The 11,268-nt window shown below is 39.5% G+C and overlaps 1 protein-coding gene across 1 annotated transcript; it reads left to right on the top strand.

Annotated features, from left to right (window-relative positions):
* Nucleotides 1-2,399: 2,399 nt before the first annotated feature.
* LOC130721923 (enhancer of mRNA-decapping protein 4-like) lies at nt 2,400-10,995 on the top strand. Its single transcript, XM_057572510.1, has 12 exons — nt 2,400-3,358; nt 4,059-4,108; nt 4,186-4,342; nt 4,454-4,672; nt 5,380-5,508; nt 5,789-7,351; nt 7,768-8,127; nt 8,218-8,337; nt 8,443-8,613; nt 9,866-10,024; nt 10,163-10,288; nt 10,505-10,995. The coding sequence occupies exons 1-12, from the start codon at nt 2,594-2,596 to the stop codon at nt 10,811-10,813; spliced, it is 4,128 nt and encodes a 1,375-aa protein (XP_057428493.1). The 5' UTR covers nt 2,400-2,593; the 3' UTR covers nt 10,814-10,995.
* Nucleotides 10,996-11,268: the final 273 nt, after the last annotated feature.

Below are 11,268 nucleotides of genomic sequence, written 5' to 3'. Positions count from 1 at the left end.
CGAATATACCAAAGAAATCTGAAAACCTAGCCATCCACCTATCACCTTCATCGCACAAGAGACCACAGTAGCCATCCAACTCAAAATTACCTAAAGAACTCCCATCAACATTGAGAGAACCCAACCCGCCGGAGGGAGCGACGTCGCCGCCGACAAACAAAAATTTGGAAGGGGTGTAGCAGCTTCTCTTGTCCTTAAAGTTATCTCAAGCAAGAATAAAAATTGGAAAAAAATAATGACGTATAAGAAATCAGTATGTTCGTCTAGATCTTACTCTCTTCTTTGTGCACTCACTCACTCTCTCTCTTTCTCTAAGTCAGAATCTTCATCTGAATCTCAAATTCTCAAGTTTTCAGCTTTTATGAGACTGAAGATTTTATGTTATGTTGACTAATATTAGAGAGTGTTTGGAAAATCATTAGTTTTTTATTTATTTTGTAAGAGATAAAAAAAAATGTATTGTTTGTTTCCTACCAATGAATACCTCGGACCCCATTTATATATCTCGACATTCACCATTCACCCAAGACAACGAACAAAGCTAGGAGGCTACTCTTCCGACCAATTTACGGTCAACTCATCTATGTGATAGCTCGACCGAACCCATGGCGAGGTTCCTAACTTCACGCCTGACTTAGGCCACATAACAACCGAATTATGTTGTTAGTTAGAGTTGTCCTTGAATGAGACCAACTCTCGAGCAAAGGATATGACGACAGACATGCTCCTAGTGGAGACAATGATTGTAGAAACTTTGAAACCGTATATGCTTTATTTCCCGCTAAGTCAAAAGCTAAAAACTGAAAAGGAACCACGCTGACTAGGCCTAGGTATCAGGATACTATCCGAGACCCTGATCACCAGATTGATCTCTCAAGTAGTTTCAAACCATTTCCCAATGTCTATCCCACTTGAATCCCCCAAGGCCAACGACATGTTGCCATATACCAGACTCCTCAATACTCGATGATAAGTGCAATAGTGCTAGAAGGAAGATCCTACGTCCATCAACCTGCTATAAAGACAGTTGGCCTAGAGGATCCAAAGGCTAGTTGCAATGCACATTGTGCCATGAAAATCGAGCGATGTTGACATAACCTAAGACTCTATGGCCTTTATCTATACAAAATATCACCAAATCACCACTTGGTACACATAGAATTCTAATCCTAGCAAATTACTAAAACTCTTAATAACTTGAGCGTCAAAGTGTCTTAACAAGTGTCACTCATAGAGGGCCCAACACATATGTCAAAGAAGCAACCATCGTACTAGGAGATTAATACTCAATCTTGAGTGATTAATTGAACTTTCTCCGATAAAAACCAATAGAAAACATTTTTTTTTATGAAAAGCATGAAAGAAGGATTTTAAATTTTTTAAAGTTAAATGTAATCATACTTCAATGCAAATACACACATAATATTATTGTCTTTGAAGATTTTTTGGTAGAGAAAAAAATAAAAAAAACTTGTTTCTAATATATTTTAGCAAAGCTTAAGTTTTACCTATATCAAGAATTTTCATATTGAAATTCTTTGAAACACAAATAAAAAAAATTAAATTAATATTTTAAACTAAAAAAATATTATAAGAAAGAAAGGAAATCAAAGCTAAATCGTTCATTAGCAAACAAAATAGGCAAGAGGCCTCCTGATGAAAATGAAACCCAACGTCTGGGGATGATCCATGTTTGGCAAAAGAAAAAATCTCAGCCGCAACATTACTCTCTTGCAAAGTATGCTAAAGAATGACAGTCCAAGACCTCTGAAGCAACGTGTGAATACCACAAATGACACTAGCATACAAATGGAAAGTTTGACACTTGTGTTGAATAAAACGAAGAGCTCCCCGACGAGCTCGAAAGAAGCAAAAGACCACGATAACCCATATCCCAACACAACAGACGCAGCTCAGATGGCAAGGAGCTCCGTCTGCAACCCATCGAATATACCAGAGAAAGCTGAAAACCTAGCCATCCACTTATCGCCTTCATCGCGCAAGAGACCACCGTAGCATAAAAATGGAAAGTTTGGCACTTATGTTGAATAAAATGAAGAGCTCTCGACGAGCTCGAAAGAAGCAAAGGACCACGATAACCCATATCCCAACACAGACAAAGCTCAGATGGCAAGGAGCTCCTCCGTCTGCAACCCGCCGAACATACCAAAGAAAGCTGAAAACCTATCAACCCACCTATTGCCTTCGTCACGCAAGAGACCACCGTAGCCGCTCAACTTCAAATTACCTAAAGAACTCTCATCAACATCGAGAGCAACCGAATCCGCCGGAGGCACGGCGTCGCCATAAACAAAAAATTGGAAGAGATGGATGTAGCTTCTCTTGTCCTCTAAGTTATCTCAAGCAACAAAAATTATAAAACACAAAATAATGACGTATAAGAAATCGGTGCTGCAACATTTCCGAAAACCCCTCGTCTAGATCTTACTCTCACTCTCTCTCTCTCTGAGTCAGAATCTTCATCTGAATCTCAAATTCTCAAGTTTTCTTCTGCAAATCTTCACCGCGATTTCCAATCTCAATTCTCATCAGGTTGAATTGATTGCTGAATTCAATTCAATTCAATCTGGTGATGGCTGCTCCCAATCAACAACCACCACCACCACCACCCACCTTCGACATGCACTCCTTCTTCAACCCTCCAAACCCTAACCCTAACAACCACCTTGCTTCTTCCCCATTCCCTTCCTCCGCCCCACCTCCTCCGTCCTCCTCCGCCTCCTACCCTCCTCCCGCCGGCCCCTTCTCCGCCGCGCCGTACTTCCCCTTCGACCACCACCAGCACTTCCCGCTACACCCCCATCACTACCTCCAGCAACAGCAACAGCAACACCAACAGCTGCAACAACACCGTTCCCTCTCCTTCCCAACTCCGCCTCTCCAACCCCAGCCTATACCTCCGCCTTCCAACCCCAACGCTGGCGCCAGCCTCATGGCTCTCCTCAGCGCCAATCCTCCTATGCAACCCCAGCAGCAGCAGCAGCCGTTTTCCGATTTCGCCGCCAGTTCCCCCCACGCCCCGCCTTCCGTGGGCGCACTGACAGCTGCCAATGCCGCTGCCGCCGCGCTGATCCGGCTGCCTAGCAGTAAGCTCCCCAAGGGGAGGCATTTGACTGGGGAGCACGTTGTGTACGACGTCGACGTTAGGTTGCCCGGTGAGGTGCAGCCCCAGCTCGAGGTCGCGCCCATCACTAAGTACGGGTCTGATCCTAACCCGGTTCTGGGTCGGCAGATTGCGGTGAATAAGTCGTATATATGTTATGGGTTGAAACAGGGGAACATCAGGGTGCTCAATATTCACACTGCTGGGAGATCCTTGCTCAGAGGCCACACTCAGGTTTGATTTATTGGGTTTTGTCATGGCTTGTCTTATTGGTTTTTGGGTGTATTGTCTCTGGTTTTGTAGAACACTATGTAGTCTATGCCTTAGGTAATGTGAGAGGTGAGAAAAACTTGGATTTTAGAATCAGTTTTGTAAGAATCAAACGTTGACTTATCATGTACTTGAGGAAGATTAGCTCTTAATTTCCCTATGTAAGAGATTGTCATATTTCAGTTGAGCTTAAGTTTCATTTTTTACATTTGGGGTTATGTTTGCAACTGCATTCTTTTGTGGAAGGGGGCTAAGCTAAAATTTGAATGATAATTCTAGTCCAAACATGTTGCGTTGATGAAGACTTCATTAATTTCTTGAGTGTCAAATTCATGGCCAAAAATGGTAGATAGCAGTAATGGGTACACCAACAACTATATGTCGGATTTCCTCCCCTAGCATTACTTTACTTCTCTGTGAGATTTACTTTGAAATGCTGCTATAATTCTAGGTGAAAGGCAACTTTATGTTATGTTCATTGTAGCAGAGTTTTGAAGGTTGTTTGCTGGCTTTCTGTCTGCTGCCTCATGAATTGTCCCCTTAATACAAAGTGTACTGCCTTTATGTATAAATGTGTGTGTGCTTGTGTGTTTTTAATGGTAGAAGTCATTAAAAGTCTAACAAATTCATCCTTTGACTAATGTTCCCTTTTTCCCCATGTTAGAGGGTCACAGACTTGGCATTCTTTGCCGAAGATGTTCATCTCTTGGCAAGGTAGTTTCTGTTGCCTGAAAATTTTCAATGACACAGTTTGTTTGGCTATGGATTATGGAAACATGTTTTTTCTACAGTGTTTGCATAGATGGCCGTGTCTATGTGTGGAAGATCTCTGAAGGTCCCGATGATGAAGATAAGCCTCAAATAACTGCTAATATTGTTATTGCTATCCAAATAGTGGCAGAGGAGAAAGTTGAACACCCTCAAATTTGCTGGCATTGCCACAAACAAGTAATTGCCCCATGTTCTCCTGTTTCATTGCTTCTCAATTCCAAAAGCTTGAAACACTGGTTTAGTTTTCTTCCTTATATTCTTGTTATATTAGTTCTTTTTTCCTTACAGGAGATTTTGATAGTTGGTATGGGAAAACATGTGCTGAGAATTGACACAACAAAAGTTGGAAATGGTGAAGCCTTTTTGGCTGAGGATCCTCCTAAGTGTCCTCTTGACAAACTCATTGAGGGGGTTCAGCTTGTAGGAACACATGATGGGGAGGTGACTGATTTGTCAATGTGCCAATGGATGACAAATCGATTGGTATCTGCATCTCAGGATGGCACGGTTTGTATTTTCTTGCTTGATTTAACTGCTACCTTATGTTTGTTTTCCAATTTCCATTTGTTTTTTGTTTGAAAGCTGACAAAACTTGTTTAAAAAGTTTTCTTGATCTGGATAAATAATGCAGTGTTATCAATAGTATCGTATCCCTCATAATTTAGTTTTTGATCAAGTTCAATGGTGTAGTGTGATCCATATAGCCGACCTCACTTAGTGGTTGGTTGGATAAACAATGCAGTGGCATGACTATTGTTTGAACTTCTATGGTTTTCTTTTAGCCGGCATTAGTATTCCCTAGAAAACCAAGCATATTACATATGTGTGGGTGCACTTGAGGATAGGAATAGAGATAGAAAATAAAATAGTAGATGCTGTGACTGAAAAACTAGTGAGATTACAAGGGTGGAGAACATATATGAAACTAGGGAAAAAGTGGGATGTAATAATTTCAGATTTATTTTATTTTAAACTGACTTAAAAGATTATCATCTCTGTCAAAGTTATGTGACATATATCATATATGGATCCTTTTGAAAGTAATCGTGAAAAGGTTCTGTTTGAAAACTAGCTCCTATTCCCTTCATTAACTTGTATAATATTGTCTCAAACTAGTCTGTCATCCTCATGTCTGCCTTTGTCCTGCTTTGTTGTTCTTTGTTTTATTGTAATAGATGTCTCAATCATGTGTTTTCTATCATCAAATGTGACAGATAAAAATATGGGAAGATCGGAAGATGCAACCTCTTGCGATTTTGAGACCACATGATGGCCATCCTGTATTTTCTGCTACATTTTTTACTGCTCCGCACCGGCCTGATCATATTGTCCTTGTCACAGCAGTAAGTGTATTGATAGACTTCTATAATAACATTATAGCTGATCAGGTCATCTGAATTTGTGTTGTCCTAAAGTCAGTGTAGTGCAATTTTATGATACTAGCCAATTTCATTGACTAGAACATACCTGTTTATACTTTATAGGTTAAAAAACTTAACATTTAGGAGAGGTTGTATCCATAAATCATTAGTATTGTCAGAGAGTCTTCCATAGAACAACTTTTATCATGTCGCTATTCTATTGACTTTTGTTTTTACTCATTTAATTACCACCAATTTGCAGGGACCACGAAATCGGGAAGTGAAGCTTTGGGTCGCAGCAAGTGAAGAAGGTTGGCTTCTCCCTAGTGATGCCGAGTCCTGGAAATGCACTCAGACATTGGAGTTAAAGAGTTCTGCTCAACCATCTCTCAAGGATGCGTTCTTTAATCAAGTTGCAGCACTACCTCATGCAGGTCTGCTTTTACTTGCAAATGCCCAGAGGAATGCTATATATGCTGTGCACTTAGAATATGGTCCTAATCCCGAATCAACACGAATGGATTATATAGCTGAGTTTACTGTGACCATGCCCATTCTGAGTTTTACTGGAACAAGTGATGTATTACCTCATGGTGAACATATTGTTCAGGTTTATTGTGTTCAGACACAGGCTATTCAGCAGTATGCTTTGGATTTAGTACAATGCTTGCCTCCGCTGTTGGAAAATGTGGGACTAGAGAAGTCAGATTCCAGTGTTTCCCGAGATGCAATGACTGCTGAAGGGTTCACCTCTTTAGACTCATCTGAAATGTCTTTAGCCAATTCTGCTCCCAAAACAATGATACAGGCAAGCGGCACTGAGAGTGGTCTTGTGGCAAGATACCCTTTAAGCTCTGGCCATATTGACTCGACTATGTCTAAAGATATCAGCAGTTCAAATATTGATGCTAAATCTGTGACATTGGCTTCTTCTAGTAGTGATGCTGATATTGTCTGCGTTCCTTCTCCACCTCTTCCTTTGAGCCCAAGGTTGTCCAGGAAGCTTTCTGATTTCAGGAGTCCACAGTCTAATTTGGGTGATCATGTTGTGGACCGACCTGTTAATGATTATTCAGTTGACAGACAAATGGATACCATTCACAGGAACTTGTCTGACCCATTGAATAATGATGAAAAGAAAATCAATCAGGATGACATTTCTAGTGTACCTAATCCTTCTGCCATGTTTATGCAACCAACTCATCTGGTTACACCGTCCGAGTTCGTAAAAGCCGGTTCTTCCTCTGAGGCTAATATTATTGATAAAAAGAATGAGGGAGAAACAATGATCCAGGACATAGTGGACGTGGGTAATGCTGAAGTGGAAGTGAAAGTGGTAGGTGAAACAAGATCTAATCAAAGCGATGACATTGGCCAGCAGGGGTCTCAACAAAACCCACTTTACGATAATAAAGAAAAATTATTTTGCTCTCAGGCTTCAGATCTTGGTATTGAGATGGCTCGTGAATGTTGTGCGATATCTGGGGAAACTTGTATTACGGAGGAACCTGGACAAATTGATTCTATTGTAGGGGACTCGCTGGCCCAACCTTCTAACGGTGGCCATGGAATCCAAGACATGACAAAAGATGTCCATGAGAAGGTTTCTGACTCATCTACATCCATGGTTGTACCACCATCACCTGCACCTAATACTAAAGGGAAGAGGCAGAAGGGTAAAAATTCTCAAGTATCAGGCCCATCTTCCCCATCTCCGAGTGCATGCAATTCAACTGATTCGTCCAATGAACCAAATGGAAGTTCATCCCTCCAATCTACTGAAAACGCTTCTCAAATTCTGGCAATGCAAGAAACGCTCAATCAGGTTATTTCTCAAGTGCTTTTTGCTGGTAACAGCGCATAGCTAATAATGAAATATGTTTTAATTTATTATAGTCTGGATGGACATTTTTGTGAAAAATATTTTAGCCATATATAAGCTTTTTATGTTAAAATGATGGGGAATTTTTCCTATTTAAAATGGTAAAGAAGTTAGTTTTTACTTTTCAACTTCTTTACGAGTACTTGTTCGTATGAAAATACTCATCAAGGTTTATTTTCTTCTTATTTCCTAATATTAAGACCTCACGTATTATGTAGATTGCATATGTTTGTTTACATACTAATTGCTTACTTTCTCGAAAGTGGAGACTGACAATGTATTCAAGTAACATTACAGAATTGTATTTTGTGTTTGTGCAATCAGGCTCATCAATAATTTATTGTTTTATTATTTGGCAGTTATTGACGATGCAAAAAGAGATGCAGAAACAAATGACTATGATGGTTTCTGTCCCTGTTACAAAAGAGGGTAGGAGGCTTGAGGCTTCCCTAGGGAAAAGCATGGAAAAAGCTGTCAAGATCCATTCTGATATTTTGTGGACTCGATTTCAAGAGGAGAATGCAAAAAATGAAAAGGTGTCACGAGACCGTCTCCAACATATTACGGGTTTGATTAGTAACTTTATGAATAAGGACCTGCCAGCTATACTGGAGAAAACAGTAAAGAAGGAAATTGCTTCTGTTGGACCAGCTGTGGTCCGTGCAATGTCTCCTGCTGTGGAGAAAATAATATCTTCTACTATTATGGAGTCATTCCAGGTTTGTGCATTATCTTTATGTCTTGTAGAATTTAGAATGAACTCAATGAAGTTGGTTTTGCTGGGATCTAAGTGGAACTTTATGTCATAGAGAGGAGTTGGTGACAAGGCAGTGAATCAACTGGATAAATCAGTTAATTCAAAACTTGAAGCTACTGTGGCCAGACAAATCCAAGCACAATTTCAGACAACCGGCAAACAGGTGCTTCAGGTGTGTCACTCGATTTGCTTTCAGATTGATTGATTGTGTTGTATTAATTCATTCTTAGTGTCAGTGCCACATTTGTTCATTAGAGTGAAATAATTTCTTCTGTAGGATGCACTTAGATCCAGTTTTGAAACATCAGCGGTTCCTGCATTTGAGATGTCATGTAAAGCCATGTTTGAACAAGTGGATGCGACATTTCAAAAAGGCATGCTTGAACATTCAACTGCGGTGCAACAACGCCTTGAATCTGGGCCTACATCATTGGCAATGGCTCTAAGGGTGAGAAACTGAATATACCTATTTCTCTGGGGTCTTCTGTAGCATCCTTCTTCTTTTAATAAAAAACGTTCAGCAATATCTTATTCAAGAGATATATGGATAATTCAGAGTTATACAAAATGATGATAAGAGAGAGTAATTCTTAGGTATAAGAAAAGAAATAATTAATTTAGATTTCATAACATTTTATCTTAAAAAATGTCTTTACCCCCCTTAAGTGTAGGGTTGTTAATGACAAAGCATGGCATTTGTCCGAAGGGGTTTCACACTTTATACCCAGATGTTGTCTTTGGACTGCCAAAAATATCAAATTATGATAGGAATAGAAAAGACTAAGACTGTTGAAAATTTTCCCGAAGAAAAGTCCCCAGTTCCCCTATACAGAAACAAAAATGCCCAACAACACTGGAAAGATACAGTTCCACTCCTACCACATTTTTGTGATTTCATTACCATGAGAGAGGTAAGGAAGAATAGTTACCACATTCCCATGATTTTATCCCCCCAATTAGAATTTGGGCGGCCTAAAAACTCAACCCTAAAGCTAGTTCAGGAGTTGAGGGTTGCCTTCATGTAGGAGCTATCTTGGTCATATCCCTCCCACTTCCTCTCTACATATAATGGCATTTCTTCCTCCTCCCATACACCCGAACCAATCCGTTTCATTTCTTCTTTCTTCTCTAGTTTACTTACTTCAAAGGCCCGTCAAATTACTTGCAAGGGGATCTGGACCCACTCCTGTTTGAAGGTGTTCTGTTCCCCAAGTTCTCTGTATTTCTCTCTATGATGCGGCAGTATTGTGGGAAAGAACGATCTTCCGAGCTTCCTAATTTTAGGAAATTTAGATGTTATGATTATTTGTTAACTTTTGATGTGGATAATTTGAATGGCAAGGTGTGAGTTCTAGCTCTGTTTTGTGGGCCCCTTTTTGGTAGTACAGTGGCAGGTGTTTTGTTTTAACTAAATAGCAGATATTTTACAAGAATAACTTCATATCTGTGTGTATCCCTGCCACTTGCTGAATGGGCCGTGGTTATTATACTACCTACCTACATTTGCTGAGTTTCATATTTACTTGATCATGATTGTATTTGTTTTTGTCATGTGGATAGATTCTCAGAAAAAAAATCATGGTTACTTTGTTCATACTTTGAAGTGCCATATTTTTCACCCACTGTCACTGAATTGTATTTTTTAGCTTGTCTAGTTGCCTGTCTCTAAATGGTGATATTCCTTGTAATGCTATTTGTAGGATTCCATTAATTCAGCATCGTCAGTTACTCAAACTTTAAGTAGAGAAGTGCTTGAGGGTCAAAGAAAGCTGATGACACTGGCAATTGCAAGAACAAACTCTGGCACATTAAACCCTCACCCCGTCCAGCTGAACAGTGGTCCTTTGCTTCATGAAAAGGTGGGCAAACTTCCTTTACCACTTTGGGGTTCTTGTGGGAGCGGGTCAATATTAATCCATATTTTTTTGCATAAACCATATTATATTTTAAGCTCTATGTTGTAGTAAATCCTCTTGCAATTTTTCTATGCATATTAGGTTGAGGTGCCACTGGATCCGACAAAGGAGCTAGCAAGGTTGATTTCTGAACGGAAATATGATGAGGCATTCACTGTATCTCTACAAAGAAGTGATGTGTCTATTGTATCTTGGTTATGTTCTCAGGTATGCCAGATATGTTTCCATACCTTAAATCAAACAGACTGTAGGTCATAATCTACTCGAATTCTATCCCTTAATTATTTACCTCTGAATGGTTTAGGAAAGGGGAATTATTTACTGGGTCATAATCATTTGCAGCCCAAATCTTCTAAATTTCAGCGAAGGATTAAATGGATTTCATGCTGTTGGGTGTGTTGACCATTCACTTTCATTGAACAGGTTGATTTACATGGACTTTTGTCAATGGTCCCTCTTCCTTTAAGCCAAGGTGTAGTGCTTTCACTTCTACAGCAGTTGGCTTGCGATATTAACAATGATACTCCCCGAAAGCTTGCGTGGATGACAGATATCGCTGCTGCCATAAATTCATCGGACCCCATGATCACATTGCATGTCCGAGGTATCTTTGAGCAAGTTTATCAAATTTTGAATCATCAACGGAGCTTACCTACAATGACCGGACCTGATCTCTCAAGTATCCGTCTTTTGATGCATGTTGTCAATTCTGTCCTTGTAACCTGTAAATGATTTTTCAATGTGCAAATTCACCTTTTGAACTTTTATTATGATTGGAATTTTGTACAGAGCGCTCTTTTGACTCACTCCATTAAATGCTCTTCCAGTCCCATAGCGGAATGTGTTAATTAATTTGTTTAGAATTCCGTTCAAGACATGAAAGTTCTATTTTTAACAATTGGGTCTTCTAGGGATGTGTACATAACTTCATTACATGTTTGCTTATTTTTAATTTTTGCAATGATCTGATGTCAAAAGAAAGTAAAAGAGAACATAATTGAATGGAAACCAGAGTCTTCTTGTGTGAAGAGGCAACAAATCGGAGAGGCTTAGCTTCAATTGTCGCATTCACATCAAATTCATTCTGAAAGAGAATATGAAATTTAGCTTTATGAGAACGGGAGTGCTACTTTTCATTTATTTTTCATAAAGAAATAATATTTCTTTATGTTTATATACGGTGAAAT

The sequence above is a fragment of the Lotus japonicus genome, chromosome 6 (assembly GCF_012489685.1).
Source record: "Lotus japonicus ecotype B-129 chromosome 6, LjGifu_v1.2".
Classification (NCBI taxonomy): Eukaryota; Viridiplantae; Streptophyta; class Magnoliopsida; order Fabales; family Fabaceae; genus Lotus; species Lotus japonicus.
This window is presented reverse-complemented; position numbering and strand designations above follow the sequence as displayed.

What these genes read in the sequence shown, in the direction of transcription:
- LOC130721923 (XM_057572510.1), top strand. Translation starts at nt 2,594, where the DNA reads ATGGCTGCTCCCAATCAACAACCACCACCACCACCACCCACCTTCGAC. An exon ending in TGCTCAGAGGCCACACTCAG is followed by an intron (nt 3,359 to 4,058) that starts GTTTGATTTATT and finishes TCCCCATGTTAG; the next exon opens with AGGGTCACAGACTTGGCATT. An exon ending in TGCAAGAAACGCTCAATCAG is followed by an intron (nt 7,352 to 7,767) that starts GTTATTTCTCAA and finishes ATTATTTGGCAG; the next exon opens with TTATTGACGATGCAAAAAGA.